This window comes from Hyperoodon ampullatus (genome assembly GCF_949752795.1).
Source record: "Hyperoodon ampullatus genome assembly, chromosome: 19".
Lineage (NCBI taxonomy): Eukaryota > Metazoa > Chordata > Mammalia > Artiodactyla > Ziphiidae > Hyperoodon > Hyperoodon ampullatus.
The window spans coordinates 45,169,547-45,186,681 of record NC_136932.1 but is presented as its reverse complement, the minus strand read 5'-3'; the positions used below and the strand labels follow the sequence as shown (position 1 = coordinate 45,186,681).

At 39.0% G+C, this 17,135-nt stretch overlaps 1 protein-coding gene across 3 annotated transcripts in view; it reads right to left on the bottom strand.

Moving 5' to 3' along the window:
- The window catches only part of SSH2 (slingshot protein phosphatase 2), a gene marked incomplete at both ends in the record, with an annotated part of 245,032 nt that overhangs the window by 34,254 nt on the left and 193,643 nt on the right, over positions 1–17,135 (bottom strand). For 2 of the 3 annotated variants that reach the window (XM_079725457.1, XM_079725459.1), the window contains 4 exons: positions 2,165–2,359; positions 5,691–5,756; positions 6,545–6,613; positions 11,294–11,415. In XM_079725457.1, the coding sequence (XP_079581583.1) occupies positions 2,165–2,359; positions 5,691–5,756; positions 6,545–6,613; positions 11,294–11,415 (452 nt within the window). The remainder of the gene's footprint in view (positions 1–2,164; positions 2,360–5,690; positions 5,757–6,544; positions 6,614–11,293; positions 11,416–17,135) is intronic. The other variant, XM_079725458.1, reaches the window with a different exon arrangement.

The window sequence follows — 17,135 nt, the reverse complement described above, 5'->3', positions numbered from 1 at the left end:
CTTAGGGAAGAAGAGGGAATGGAAGAGGCATTGCAACACAAACACACTTTCTCCCTTGATTTCACTAGAGAAAAATCTGGAAAATACATATATACACAAAGAAAATAAAAATCACTGAAAATCCCAGTCATTATTAATACTCTCACCTACAGTTCTCAGTCTCTTTTTCTATAGACAGACATTTGTTTATTAAATATATCTTAAATTGTGGTTATATTGTACTTAGTAAGAATTAACATTTAATGAGTCTTTACCATGTGCCAGGGACTATATTTTACATTATTATTATTATTATTTTTTGCTCAGGGATAGAGAGAGATTATGGGCAATTTCATTTTCTTTCCTTTTTGTGCTGTAATTTCCAAATCTTCTCTAATAAAATCAGGAAAAATGAAAAGTCTGATTCAAAATGTCCATTTATGAACCAGATGAGATGTCCATTTCTCCAATACCCAACAACCAGTCATAAAGCATGAAATCAATAACACTGCCCAGGATTCGGAAAGCCATACATACTATCCTTATCTTTTTAGTTACTGTGGAATCTTATTTATTTATTTGTTTATTTATTTATGGCTGCACTGGGTCTTCGTTGCTGCACGCGGGCCTTCTCTAGTTGCAGTGATTGGGGGCTACTCTTCGTTGCAGTGCACGGGCTTCTCATTGCGGTGGCTTTTCACGGGCTCTAGGCGCGCGGGCTTCAGTAGTTGTGGCTCACGGGCTCTAGAGTGCAGGCTCAGTAGTTGTGGCAAATGGGCCTAGCTGCTCCATGGCACGTGGGATCTTCCTGGACCAGGGCTTGAACCCGTGTCCCCTGAACTGGCAGGCATATTCCGAACTGCTGCGCCACCAGGGAAGCCCCAGTTACTGTGCAATCTTGAAAGGACTAGAGCTACTAGTACTAACTGGTCCTCGTACCAATAATACCCTATACAAAAAAGCTTTCACTGTTTTTTTTGACTGTTCCATTCACACAATTCTTAGAAATTTCACCTTTTCTAGTAAAAAGCATTTATTATCTAAATTAAGCCTTTAAAAAAAGAATCATGAATTGTTTTGGTATCACTTTAGGAATCTGAAGATGAAGGTTTGTAAGACCATTTAGCAAGTAGCTACTCTTCTTTCCCAGATGTAGAACACCTTGGAAGTGCAGAAAGATCAATTCAGAGCAAAATAAACATCCTGATTAATTTCCAAAGCAGGAACTAAGTGTGAAAAAATTTCCAAAATAGTCACATAAGTTTCAACACATAGACCTAAAAAGGAAATAAACATCAGCTCCACCTTAGGCTATCCCATTTGCAGTACAGCAGGGAGATTTAATAAAAATGTTACAGACCTAACAAGGCAAATGTGGGGCTGAGTAAGACAGAAATTACAATATATATTTTAAAAAATTTGAACAGGGGCTTCCCTGGTGGTGCAGTGGTTGAGAATCTGCCTGCCAATGCAGGGGACACAGGTTCGAGCCCTGGTCTGGGAAGATCCCACATGCCGCGGAGCAACTGGGCCCGTGAGGCACAACTACTGAGCCTGCGCGTCTGGAGCCTGTGCTCCGCAACAAGAGAGGCTGCGATAGTGAGAGGCCCACGCGCCGCAATGAAGAATGGCCCCCGCTTGCCACAACTAGAGAAAGCCCTCACACAGAAACGAAGACCCAACACAGCTGTAAATAAATAAATAAATAAATAAATTAAAAAAAAATTTGAACAGAAATCAGTTAAAAATTAGCATAACAACATAGGTATTCTAAATTGACTGGAAACATCTTGTTTTCTTAAGTATTAGCAAGATCCCTCTAAAAGCTTCTCTATGTCATTAATTTGCTTAGGAAATGCTTCTTTAAAGATAATGGAAAGTCAGACTTCAGCCTGCCTCCTTTAAACTCAAATTCAAATTAGTGGAATCTGAATTAATGGGATTTTATGGTATTGCAGTTCTTAACTATGGAGACTCCACTGTGCCCAGGAGTGAAACTCTTCAGGCCTTTGCACACAACAGAAAGGACAGGTTTCTTTGCGTGGCAGATGTGTAGTGTGGACGATGACTAATATCACTGGTAAGGTTAATTCCCTAAGAGGAGAGATTAGGGAGGAACATGCTGGTTCTGGCCCCCGAGAACGCAACAGAGAGGACTTCCATGATCCTCAGCAAGATGACTTACATGTCTGTGAAAAGAGCTGGAGAGTCAGGCCGGTGGGACTGCACATCCTGCATAGCATTCCATTCATTGACTGAGGATTGATCTGAGTTGATATGGCTCTCATAATAACTCACCCAGGTGAGAAACAGGCTGCCAGGGTAGTAGTTATGCATTCTGGCGACTTCACAAGCCTTGTGTAGACTCTGTAATGCAGACCTGAAAGATATGCTGGGAAATGAGCACTGGAGAACTGTGGGGATACCAAAAGGCCAATAAGCCATGTGCTCCCCAAACTCTTCCAATTTTTAAATCCTATAGAGTTGGGCCTCTGGAGAATCTATTCCTTGGAATTCAAGAATCTCTGATTCTGATCATACTACATTATCTCTTCATAGCAATCAACTAGACATATCTTGCTGAAAGATATGATGCATTATTAAGGCAGTGGGTAGAAGGGAGCAGGAGAACTGACAAGCTACCAGTGAAAAATAGGTCTGAGTACCTATGGAGCTCACAATCCTGTAGTTGGAACCACGCTGTGGCTACTGTCACTAGAGAAGTAAAGATCTACTTCATTTACTACACAAACATTTGTTTCTCTTGGCACAGAGTCACGTTAGAACATGTATTCCCTATGACTCTTAGAGGTCCCACAAAGATCACATAGACAGATGTTCCTAAGCCTTGAGGACAAGTCCTTTAATGTCCAGGATGTACTGATCTAATGACACCTGTCATTCTTGCTACCTTAGTCTCCTAGTCTTTTTAAACCATTTATTCATAAACTTGAGCAACTTTCTAAGAACAGCTCTGGTTATACTGAGACTAATTAAGTCTCTGACTCTGAACTCAGGAACTCAAGAAGGGTAAACAAAACTGAAAAGTACCTTTTTGGTTATATACTTGGGAAAACTAAAGCCAGAAATGCTGGGAAGAGTTATACAAGAGCAGGCATCTTTCTATGTTTTTGTTTACTGGTTTGTCTCAAGTGCCTAAAAGAATGCCTTCTTTAAAAAAAAAAAAAGAATGCCTTCTAGTTCAAAGTTGGAGCACAGTTAAAATTTGTTGAATGAAATGTCTTATTAGCTATAACTAATGTCTCTCTCCTAAGGGAAAAGGATAGTATGCGAGAACTCTGTGGCCAATCTATACCCATCTTTTTCTTAAAAATGCCTTTTAATTTTTTTTCTTTCATAACAAATGTGATCATGCTCATTTTAGAAAATTTAGGGACCTCAGGTAAACAGCAGAAATATCCTGTAATCTGACTGCCCAGAAATAACCACTGTTGGTCTCTGCAGAGATCTAAAATAAGGATGATCATATTCTGCACACCATTTAACTTGTTCTTTTACTATATACCTTGTCATCAACATCTTTCCAGGTCAATAAATATTCCTCAACTAGATAATTTTTAATGGTTGTATAATATTTAGAAACATGGATGTACCATAATTTAACTGATTCCTATTATTTTAGCCATTTAAATTGCTTTCCATTTTTTGCTACTATTAGAACACTGACAAACATTCTTATAGTTAAAAATTTGCACACACCCTTGATTATTACCTTAGGATAAATTCTTAGAAGCACAATTACTATGTCAAAGGGCATATAAAATGATACAGCAAGCTGGCAAATCATTCTCCAGAAAGGTTGTTCCAGTTTATTTTCCCACAAGTAGGTCTATGACAATGCTGTTCCTTGAGTCCTTGTCAACCCCGTAAAATGTAAATTAAAAAATAAAATCATGACCAATTTCATGAGAAAAACATGCCAGTCCATTTTTAGTAGGGAAACAGATTTTCCCTTAAGAACAAAGTTGCAGAATCTTTTAAAATGCCTCCGTTTACTTAACGTAAGCCAAATTCTCAGAATTCTCAGCAAATTTCAGTTTCTTACACAGATTCAAAGGTAAAAGTCAGCTTAGCGCAATGTACAGGATATTCGATGCATGTTTTCTTCATCCAGGAAACACATGCTTCAAAAGCATATGCCACAAGTGTCTGGGGCAAATGTCCTAAACACACTCAAGGCATAACCAGCTCATACTTCAGCTGCATACAGGAGAGTGAGGCTGCAGTTAATTACTTTCCTGTGAAGGAAACACCTGGTCTAAATGCTGCTTTGATCCATACATCATCTTTTCCTTTTCTTTCTTTTTTTTTTTTTTTGTGACTTTCAGTTCACTACTCCTCATGTGGTATACCAAAAAAAGTTTCTTCTGCAATAAGCCAACAGAGCTAGGACTAGTCAGTCTACTTTAGAACATCAAAGCTTGAATTACTTGAATCCTTAAGAATTAAGACTGCTTTATACTCCTCCCAAAAATATAACTGAAAACACTGCATTTATGGGACTTAGGACTTACGGGTTTTACCTGGTATAGGTCAGCTGCTTTTAATGGACCCTTAGTCAAAGGAGGTCATAAGTTTTCTATGAGAAATTTATCTGTGAAATATGCCCTAAATCTAAAAATTGGTCTAAACACATAACCTGAAACTCTGTCCTACCTCAATTACTGCATGAAATAAGATTTAATTGTTCAGCTGACTCTCTTTTAGGACCGCACCCACTTCAAGCCTATCAATCCTGTTATTCAGGGGTAAGTTATCTCCCTGGAGTCTTTTTCAGGCTCCTTTATTTCTTGTTTGGCTTGCATTCTGCCCATTCTACTCCTCATGGGGACTTCCACTATAGAACAGGCAACTGAATGAGGAACTGAAATTCAAATCGCTGACTGGGGGATGACTCTGAATCTTAGAGTCATATCATTCCCTGCTTATACTGGATCATTTTTCTAGATAATCTAGAACAAGAGAATAAGAATCTATTCTGTCTAAATGTAAGAGATACTCTTAGGCCAGTTATATAACCTCTCCAAACTTTGGTTTTCTCACACATAATAGGGAGCTAATAATACTATCTTGGGGAGTTGGTGTGATGATTAGATGTATTCCATGTAAAGCACTAGGCTCAATGCCTGACATATATAGTAAGTAACCCAAAAGTGTCAGTACACCAGCTGATGGTTATTAACAACTACAGTGTTTTTTCTAGGCTTTATTTGCATTATGTAAATAGTCTCACAAACAGCTGCCAGCAATTAAATGGAAACTTATTGATGTATAATATAACTCCATCAATGCTATCCCTGATTACCTGAAGAAAGGGGAAGTTAATGCATAGTCGTGAATGTTCTAGACTCGGCTCTAGACTGTTACTAACTTAGTCAATGTGTCCCTATAAAACTCGGTTCCAGCTGGCTATCTGATCCATTAAGTGTCTTCCAGAGTCTAAGAGCACCTCTGAGTTTCACTTGTTCACCAATGCTGAAGGCCTTCCATTGTGATAATTTGAAAACTGAACTTCTAGGTCATCTTTAACTATGATGGCCACACAGACAGATCACACAAAATCCTATACACACAAACAGATCATACAGCATTTTCATAAAGAACTGTACCATTTCAAATACTACTTCTCACAAAATATTGTTCCAATAACATTAAAAAAACTTTCATAGAGATATTAAAAGTCCTCTTACCACATTGCCTGCACAGACACAGGTTTGAATATGTGAACTCTGTTATCTGTTGATACGCTGAACCCACTAAGGAAAACAGAATGAGACAAAAATCCATAAATGAGAGTAGGTTATTTCAGATGTGAGTTTTCAAGGCTGTTTCCCAGGCTAGCAATTGCTGGCTCAGTAGAAGGTATCATCAGGCACTTTGTGTAGAAGTTAACTGGAGTATGGGACTTGACTGAAAAGCTTCAACGAATTGTCTGATTTTATCTACCAAGCAAAATGAATGGACTCCCACATTGGAGTCAGGGAATTACATACTGTTTCCCAGCTGTAGCTATGGACAAACTGTTCTGCTGTATGTTTCTATTTGGAAGTCTTGTGGGTTCTTAGCAAACCTGACCCTGGTTTTATAAACTGGAGCAAACATCTTGGTCTCTTCGGGACACATTCTAAAAACACCAGTAGGTGGGGGTGCGGGGGTCACTGGAAAGAACTGGCACAGGAATGGGTTATACTGTAGGCTGACAGCTGGCAGAGGCAGCAAGAGGTTATTTGAAACAGAACATATCATCCTCTGGGAGAGCACTGCAACAGTCCCACATGCTTAGATTAAAGAGTGAGCCAACAGACTCGTTCTTCTTTGTTTGGATTCTTACCATAGTCAGTCTAGAGGAGTAGAAGTGAGAGGCTCTGGCAAGCGGTATTTTTACTCTACTTTACAAAACAGGAGTTTAAAAGGACTCACTGAGCTGCTGACATGACAGTTCAGTTGGGCATAATGGGCCTCCCATTCAGCTGAATGAATGGGTGCTAAGATGGAACCCCACCCCTTGGCTTTCTGTAGGAGAAGAGAAAGGGAAAGCTCTTACCCATCGCCATCCAAATGAATTAGGGTGTCACTCCAGAGAGGCAGGACTAAGCCCATGGTACAAGTGCTACTGCAAGGCAAGAAATAGTCCATAAGTTACTTCCTGTTACTCTAGGAAGCAGCTGTTTATTAACTCTTTCACTACAAAGGATAAGTCCCTAAGCTCTAAATTCTGACATAAGTGCAGAAATTTCTATCATATTACTAGTAACCCAACATATGTGCCCAAGAGCTGTTTTTTTTTTTTTTTTTTTTTTTTTTGTGGAACGCGGGCCTCTCATTGTTGTGGCCTCTCCCGCTGCGGAGCACAGACTCCGGACGCGCAGGCTCAGCAGGCATGGCTCACGGGCCCAGCCTCTCCGCGGCACGCGGGATCCTCCCAGACCGGGGCAGGAACCCGTGTCCCCTGCATCAGCAGGCGGACTCTCAACCGCTGCGCCACCAGGGAAGCCCCCAAGAGCTGTTTTAAACAGGCGTTAGTTAGGTCTCTATGTATTAAACATAGAGAACTTACTGACTGAGCTTCCTTTACTGCTGTCTTGCAAATGGCCACTGTCTAAAAAGTCCAGGTGATCGCTGACTTGCAACTGGCAGGTCTCAGCCCAAGTTCACAGCACCCAATTCAACTCAGAATTATTTCTAATGCCAAGAACTATTGCTAGTTACTGAAGACCTCTGAATATGTGATTTGCTCAATTCTAATCCTGAGGTTTACATAGATTTATTAAATACCAGAAGGTACTCAATAGTCTAAAAGGGAAAAGTAATTGTTAATGGCTTGTAATCAAGTTAGAGAGACAAAACAGACACATTACAACTTAAATAAATAAAACAGTGCTTGGTGGCTGTGCACTGAAACAGCATTACTGAAATGCAGAGTGAAGCGGAATGTCAACAACCAAAAAAAGGGTAGCTCTAGTATGGTATGTTAAAATATTATTTAAATCACACCCTATCCCAGGGAGGAAACTAGTTTTAAGTTAGTGGAACAGGTTAGGATGGGAAGCCATGGACTCCCAATTGTGTCTCTATCACACCACTTCTCTGGACAACTATAATCTACCTTAGAACTCTGCCACTTTCTCTCCTTAAGGCTGCCATAAACCATTTTCCCCTCCATCCAGTCTCCCAAAGGCTCCTACACCCTCTCCCGTCCAATATATCTTAGAAAAGCAGCATGGTACAGTAGAGAGAACACCAGATGTAGGAGGTGGAACAGCGAAGTATGGTTAAGGGCATAGGCTCTGGAGTCAGAAGGGCTTTGGAATCTGGATTCTGGCATTAACTGTATAATTTTAGGCAAATTATTTAATTGCGTTGTGCTCCAGTTTCCTCATCTGTAAAACTGGGATAAAACCACCTTCTTTATTGGGCTGTTTTGAAGGTTAAATTAGATAACACACCAAAAAAAAATGTGTACGACAGTGCCTAAAACACAATAACAACTACCACGTATTGAGCAGTTATACTATATCAAAAGATCTGGATTCGATCTCCTTCAGTATTTCAATTCCTTTTGACAAGTTATTTAACCTCTCACAGCCTTAATTTCTTCATCTTAAAATATAGGTAATGAAACCTAAGGCTCACAGGGTTATCATAAAAATTTAAAATATTTAAAGTGAAACAATACATATGAATGTATTGTCATGTAAAACAAATGCTGAATATGAATCTGTGGTGGGTGCTCTAACACAATGGAAAGTGATTTTGGCAGGGCAGGGTGGGGGACATTATGAAAAATGCATTAAAAACAACATGGGGAATACTGAACTCCCACTGCTGCTGGAGTCACTGCAGGGCTAACAAAGGCCATTCCCTAGTTGGGCTGTATCTAAGGCTCTGCACTGCACTTGTTGGCCTGTGTTACAACTCCACTAGTGATTCCAGAGTTCAGGAGATTCAAATCAAGATTGCAACAGCTTAGGCACATTGTAACCTTGGGCCTGAACTCCTGAACAGCTATCAAGCCAGGCCCTGGAGGGAGGAAGACTGCTCCACCACTGTTTTTGTTGACTAGATGAGGTGAGTACAAGGAAAACCTGTTTTGAAAATGGCTTCCCAAGGTTGAGCGAGTTATTTTTAGAGTAGTTTTTTTTTTTTTCCTTAAGTGAATGCTTAGCTAGGTCCTAGCAGCAAGTATAATTAGGGTATAAACATGAAGGATTTATAGCTTAGTGACAAATCTAGAAATTAAGTAACTACAGAAGATACCAAAGGTCCAAAAGAGTGTGATCTATGAGCTTGTGACTAGACACCAGTTAAACTTTAGACAAGTGACAATGATATGCAGGAACCAAACATCAAATTTTCTGCTTGTATTCAGGTCAGAATGCTTTTTTACATTAAGAAGTAGCTTTTTCACATGACAGGAAAGAGAGGCCTGAATTAGGCACACCTAGTGTTTTTATCTAGTTTATCTTGAGTCTCATGAAATTTTCTCCATTAAAGTATAGTTACTTATTTTAATAGACACTCATCCCATTAAAAAATTATTTATTGAGTGCCACTATGTACCAGACATTTCAAGGTGTTGGGGGTATGAAGAAAAATTATAAAATAATACCATAAAACTCTATTACTTTATAACTTGAAATATATATCAAATGCAATTTGGAAACCAAGGTTATACTTTTTATTTAAAAATTTATTACTTAAAATATAACACAATACTCAAAGAACTTATAAATAGGCTAAATAAATTGGCTGTAATATATCTTGAGAATTACTTGGGATGAGCATGTCATAAACAATCTGGGTTCCACTTTGGTTTAATACTGTTTTGAAACATTAACTTTTTATATTCTCAGATACAAAATGATAACAGATTCCTTCAAACAGCAACTGAGATAGAAATGATACTAGATTACTTGAGCAACAGTATTCTAAAGTGGGCAGCAATTTTCTTACTGTCCAAGCTCATTCAAACAGAGGGTGAAGGGGAATGCATAATATCAAATTTACCAAATAGAATGAAAACTAGTTTCTATAGCTTTTCTTATCACATTTTGTCTTCCATAAACGAAAATTTTCTTTTGTTAATCAGATACGATTCAGACAGGACTATTACCAAAGACAGATGCAGTTTACCGAGGATAAATTACTGGGCACCCACAGTAATAAGCATTCTTTATGATTTCTGGGAACGTAAGATCAGACACCTGATTTCCCAGACTCTGGGTCAGGAGAATCTGAAGTTGTCGCCTTCTCTCTCTAGGGCAAGACTCAAATGACATTTCCATGCAGCTCCAGTTCCTGTTTTATGGGATTTCCAAAGGAGGAGTCAGGGAGAACCAGACAAAGGAAATAAGATGGAGAGCAGCACTGTCCACCTGATCTTTCTGCAATGATGGAAATGTTCTATAAGTGTACTGTCCAACAGGGAAGCCACAAGCCACATATAGCTAGAGTACTTGAAATGTGGCTAGCTGTGGCTGAGGAACTGAAATTTTAATTTTATTTAATTTTAATTTATTTAAATAGTTACAATGTGATTAGTGGCTATTGTACTGGACAGTACAGATCTAGAGACATAAAAACCCGAATCAGAGGTCTTAAAGTACTAATGAATGTAGGCAAGGTAGGTATTCTTACAGGATAAATGCTTATTGAAAGATCTGTGTTGCTTAGCTAACACCAGAGGTTAAAACCATGCAGGAGAAAAAGCTTCCTCAATGTGGTTTACAAGCCTGTGTAATTTCAGAGCGTACAATTAAAGGCTGTAAGTGGTATACAAGGTAACGACTCTGGCCTTGTGATCCTGGTGAACCCACATATCATTTTCAGGTTGACTGCTATGTACAAGCTCAGGTAAACACTAGTTTGGGAATCTTTCTGGTGACAATGTGATTTTTTTTTCCTTCCAACATCAGGACAATGAGAATCACTCCTAGTCTCCTCTTCTCTTTGCCGCTAAATTCTCCCAGGCCTGGGTCACACCCCTAGCTACTCCACAATCGCATTCTAGTCCTGAACCAGGAAGTCAATGCTTTGAGATATCTGGCAGGATTTCCTGAGGCTTATTATCTACAGTGCAAAGATCTGCTTAGCAGCCACATTCCACAGTCTTCCCAAGGTTTCTCCAAAAAAAATGGGAAAATAAAATGGAAAGCAACAAACCTTAGAGGCACAAAAAAGCCAGGTGATACATGGTATCTTTAATCTTAGGATGTATAGTGCTGCTAAAGCCAAAGGTAAATGATTATAAAAGGTTCTGTTTTGAGTTTAAACAATCATCCCCCCTGCCTTTTTTTAACCCAGAAGAAGAAAAAAGGAAGTGTAACATTTGACAAAAGCAAGGTGCAAGGCCACGGATATAAGAGACTGGAATTAATAAAGTGGGCTCTCTTTGAACCCAGAACCCACTGGTACACTATCACAAAGGGTGTGTGCCCCAGAACCACCAAATGAATTGTTACTGCTTAAAATAAAGAGGACAGCAAAGAAAAGCCAGTTTTTTCCCCCCCTTGGAGATAGAAATTTAAACCATTTGCTTTATATCATTACCACCTAAAGATGAGAGGAAGAAGGTAAGGAATAGTGGTAAATTAGGAACACACAACCAAAGACATTCACGAAACATTTTTGTCTCTCACGATTGTGTGACTAAGATACTTTTGATGTTCTCTAGTTTTATGCACTGAGCTTTTAGAGTAGAACTGCATAAGATGTTTCTGTGATAACTCAAAAGGTAACTGGAGTGGGTTGTTTAAAAAGAGGTTTTCTCATTCTCCCCTCTGTGGTACCATACCTGTCATTCGAGGAGAAATCCATTCCTAGGACGATGCTTTCTTCAGTGTCTTGTCTACCATTAGTTGAAACCACTACCATATAGCGTGTTCGATTCTGGTAAGTACTTTCTAGTCTTACAGCCTGGAGGTTAATAGACAATAAAGAAATTAAGAAATTTAGAAGATCAATTTTAGATCATTCAACCCTTTTTACATCCCCATTTTAAAGCATACTCAAGGAGATAGCAGAGCCAGTAATTAGGAGACCTAAATTCAAATCCCAGTTCATGTATTAACTATGAAAACTTCAGTAAGTTAATTGGAGGGAAATATAATAATACCTATTCCATTGGGTTGTAAGAATCCTATGAAATAATGCATGTAAAGTACAGTGCTTGGCATATACTAAATGCTCAATAAATGTTTGCTATCAGGATAATTTATAACAATTATGATTACCAGGGCATGTTCTAATGATCTAAGAGTGGAATGTGAGGTACATGAATGTGAGCACCTGACTCACAGATCCATGTCCCGCAAACAATTATAATAGGAAGCAAAGTTTAATGTCTAAGAGGAATATGCTCTATTGCATTCTTACAGATTATACACTACAAGATTTTCTTCTTTAGTTTCAAATATCAGAAGTTTATATTATTTTTGTCAAAATTATGATATTTTAAAAGGTCCTTCAGAAAATTCAAATATGCACATGGTCTTAGATGATATTAAGGATTTACTGTTAGTGTGATAATGGCATTGTGGTTATGCCTTTTTCTTAAATATCTGGAGTGAGATGACCTGAGGCCCAAGTTTTACTTTAAAATCTTCCAACAATGGGAAGCAACAAGATATTCTTCAGTAGGTGAATGGATAAACTGTGGTACATCCAGATAATGGACTAAAAAGAAATGAGCTATCAAGCCATGAAAAGACATGGAGGAATCTTACAGGCATATTACTAAGTGAAAGAAGCCAATGTGAAGAGGCTAGATAGATAGTATGATTCCAACTCTATGACATTCTGGAAAAGGCAAAACTATGGAGTCAGTAAAAAGATCAGTAGTTGCCAGGGGTAACGGGAGCACCAAGGATTTTTAGGGCAGTGAAATTACTCTGTATGATACTCAAGTGATAGATACATGTCATTACACATTTGTCAAAACCCATAAAATGTACAGCACCCAAGAGTGAACCCTAATGTAACTATGGACTTTGAGTAATAATGATGTGTCATCGTAGGTCCATCAGTTGTGACAAATGTTCAGCTCTTGTGGGAGATTGTGATAATGGGGGAGGCTATGCTTGAGTGGGAATAGAGGGTACGTGGCAAGTCTCTGTACCTTCTGCTCAATTTTACTGTGAACATAAAACTGTTCTTAAAAATGCAGTCTATTAAAAAAATTTGCTAAGAGGGTAGATCTTCTATTAAGTTCACCACCATCGTCATCATCCTAAGGAGGAGGAAGAGGAGGGAGGGAGAGTTGGAGGAAACTTTTAGAGGTGATGAATATGTCTATGACATAGACTGTGGTAATGGTTTCACAGGTACATACTCATCTCCAAACTCATCAAGTTGTATATATAAATATGTACAACTTTTTGTATGTCAATCGTACCTCAATAAAGTGGTTTTTAAAAAGTTCCAGCAAAGAAAGAATAAAAGGGGGAGATAAATGAAAGAAATCTGGCAAAATGTTGGTGGTTATTAAAGTTGGGTAACAGGTTCACGAAGACATATTTTCTACTTTATATGTTTGGGAATTTTCTTAATAAGAAGGCTCAAAAAGATACTTTATAAACCTTAAAAATAAAGTAAAATGGATACTAGTCAACATTCATTCAATTATTTACTCTGTATCTACAGTGTATATCATCAGAGCAGCCATGAGGATTCAGTGGTGGAAGAGAGAGATATGGCTCCTGCCCTCACAGACTGTACAGTCTAGACTACTCTTCTTTTTATCTGTTAATAAAAAGCCAGGAAGATGTGCACTGGAGGCAATATCCTCTGTGTAACATACTCTCCCACCCCGACTCCTTATCTCAGAAGAGAAACGGTTCCAATCCTATCACCTGGCTCAAGAAATTTGTCACAAATTTGTTAGAAATTTCTATCTGGAATTCTTTCAGCGCTACTCTTCTTGGAGTCTCCTCCTTCGTTCTGTCACTATTCCAAAAGTGGCCAGGCAAAGAAAAAAAAAGAGACATCACATGACCCACTTAAAAAGGCAGAGGTGAGTCTCTCCTGGCTATCTTTTCACCTCTATTCTGATACTCCTAGGAAAAGCTACTTGTAAGCACAATCACCTGAAGTAACTACATTAAGCTTGTCTCTAATAAAGAGCTGATACACCAAGAATGTAATTCCCGTCATACTAACTCCATGTACCAGGTAGAGAGCTGTACTGCTGACTTTTATGTTCCATGAAATAACAGAACATTTCAAACCAAATTCCCTTGTGAGAAGCTAAGAGGAACTAATATTTAAACTGACGAAGGTCTAGCCCTATTTGGTTGGGACCAAGTGAGCATTATACACATAGAGCTGTAAGTAGTAGTAAATGCACATGAGGAGGACTGACAGGCAGCACAGACTCTATGATTCTAGAAACATTCCACAAAATATTAAACTAACCAAAAACCTGGTGCAGGTAAACTAGAATTTCTTATAAACAAGATCTCAGATATTATTACATATCTAAACCTGGGCTTGCTTTGGCAAGCTCTGATCTAACTGTTCAGTTTCCTGAATATGTATGTTAGAGGCCTTTTATCCTGTCAAAGCTCTGAGAATTTCTGGAAAGGCTCACATGCAAATGGCATGGAAACAACTAAACTATGCTTCTGATCATTTATCTATAATTTCTACACCAACTAGTGGGGACTGACTGGCTAAGCTGAAGCTGATAAAGGTAAAAACAAAAACAAACAAAAGACCTCCATAAATATTACCTATTATGCAAGTTAATCAGGCCAAGTTAGCAGGTGGGTAGCAAGTTTCTGTGTGATATTCAAATGAAACATTAGTTGTTTCTCTTTTAAAAGTCAGGTGTGTATCTGTTTATCTATGTATCTATTTAAAATATAAAGAGCATTTCAAATGTTTGGCCCTCCCTTGCTTAATCTAATCAGAACAGAAGATCCTAAACCTAATGGGAAAGGCCCCAGTCATCTCACACTGATTTAGGCTTGAGAAACTGGCACATCACAGATTCATTCCATTTTAAGCTTCTTAGATGGAAGAATAGCACTTAGAGGTCTTGGGATTTGATCATGGACCTCTAAATAGCACCTACAGTTATTACTAAACTTTTACTAAATGGAAGTGGAGCTTTAATCAGTGGGTGAGAAGCCATGACATTAACTTAACACCTACATCCTAATTAGAAGGACAAGATCAAAAAAATTTTTTTAATTAATTAATATTTTTGGCTGCGTTGGGTCTTCGTTGCTGCGCATGGGCTTTCTCTAGTTGCAGTGAGTGGGGGCTACTCTTTGTTGCTGTGCATGGGCTTCTTATTGCAGTGGCTTTTCTTGTTGTGGAGCATGGACTCTAGGCACACGGGCTTCAGTAGTTGTGGCATGTGGGCTCAGTAGTTGTGCCTCACAGGCTCTAGAGCGCAGGCTCAGTAGTTGTGGCACACGGGCTTAGTTGCTCCACAGCATGTGGGATCTTCCCGGACCAGGACTCGAACCTGTGTCCCCTGCATCGGGAGGTGGATTATTAACCACTGTGCCACCAGGGAAGCCCAAAATAAAATTTTTTTTATAAAAAAATTTTTTTGCAATGCCAGGGGACAGACCTGAGGCTTCGAAATTCCCTTTAAGCTTCAAGATTCTAGATTAAGGAAATAAATAAAAATTTAAGAGCCACAGCATAGAGAAAAAACTAATACCCACCCTGGTTTGAGGTCTATTTCACTCCTGTGTTGGGGAGATTAACAAAATCTAATAATCTAATTTGATTCATTAAGTCAATCAGAGAAATATAATTTAAAATGGCAGTTTGTACATAATACCCTAATATTAGAATTGGCAGGAATTCCAATGTTTCCTCAGTTTCCAGAACTCACATGGAATAGATGACAAATAAGGCAACAATTCAGATGCATTTGATTAAAGTTCTCATTGAAAAGGAGACTACTGAAGTTTACTCTAATCGCCCAAATAAAATAACATTTTGGATTTTTTTAAACGTCTTTATTGGAGTATAATTGCTTTACAATGGTGTGTTAGTTTCTGCTTTATAACAAAGTGAATCAGCTACACATAAACATATATCTCCATATCTCCTCAACATTTTAGATTTAAAAAAATATTTTTCTTATCTGTCTATCTATCCATCTATGGCTGCGTTGGGTCTTCGTTGCTGCTCGCGGGCTTTCCCTAGTTGTGGAGGGTGGGGGCTACTCTTCGTTGTGGTGCACGGGCTCCTTATTGTGGTGGCTTCTCTTGTTGTGGAGAACTGGCTCAGTAGTTGTGGCTCGTAGGCTCTAGAGTGCAGGCTCAGTAGTTGTGGCGCACGGGCTTAGTTGCTCCACGGCATGTGGGATCTTCCCAGACCAGGGCTCGAACCCGTGTCTCCTGTATTGTCAGGTAGATTCTTAACCACTGTGCCACCAGGGAAGTCCTAACGTTTTGGATTTTAAAATGTGGCAGCAATAGCAACTGAGAAAATTATTCCAAGAAAGTCCATTTATTGCTAAATTTGGAATAGTACAAGTTTCAGGAGAACTGGATCCAGCGATCCTAGGTCTGAGAAGTCATCTCATTTTCACAGCTCATCTTATCGAAGAATGTTAAAACTTCCCTTGTTTAAATGCTTAATCTGATTATAAGCAGTTCACAAACCGATACAACAACTTCTCTGCTCAGCATCATCCAGTATCATCCAGCATCAGGAAATACTCCTCTTTAAGTTTACACTGCACCTTTGTCTTTAATCTATTTCCAACAAGAATCTTACATCATGCCCCTACATGCAATGTTTATCCTGAGGGGAGCCACATTATAAAGTCCCAATGTCAGACAGGCAGCTCACGCAATCCATCAAGAAAGAAAGGTTTCAAAAGTATGCAAATATTAAATTCTAGCCAAAAGAACAAAGTTAATACCTAAAATTAAAATGGACTTCAGATGTGACACTAATGAACTAAAGAACACTCTCTTCAAAAGAAACAGAGCTTGAGGGAGTCTCTGGATTTTATTATTTTAAAAAACCTCTATGAAATTCTTAAAAAAAAGACCCTATGGGAGGACTTCCCTAGAGGTCCAGTGGTTAAGACTCTGCCCTTCCAATGCAGAGGGTGCAGGTCGGGGAACTACGATCCCTCATGCCGTGGGGTGCAGCCAAAAAAAAAAAAAAAAAGAAAACCCTGCAAACCCAATGACTTATATCTGTGCAGGCATTAAAAACAGATTTATTGGGCTTCCCTGGTGGCGCAGTGGTTGAGAGTCCGCCTGCCGATGCAGGGGACACGGGTTTGTGCCCCGGTCTGGGAAGATCCCACATGCCGTGGAGCGGCTGGGCCCGTGAGCCATGGCCGCTGAGCCTGCGCGTCCGGAGCCTGTGCTCCGCAACGGGAGAGGCCACAACAGTGAGAGGCCCGCGTAACCGCAAAAAAAACACACAGATTTATTTACTGACATGGAAACAAAAACAAAACAAAAACAGATTTATTTACTGACATGGAAAGATAACCACAGGAAAGTATGACAAAAGCAGGTTATAAAACAACATTTAGATTTTCACCTGTTTGTTAAAAAAAAAAAAAAAAGATAAAAAAGGCACTCTCTGACATGACATATTTTTTTTCTTCTTTCATTTCTGAGCTCAGATCAAGTACAAAAACCTTAATA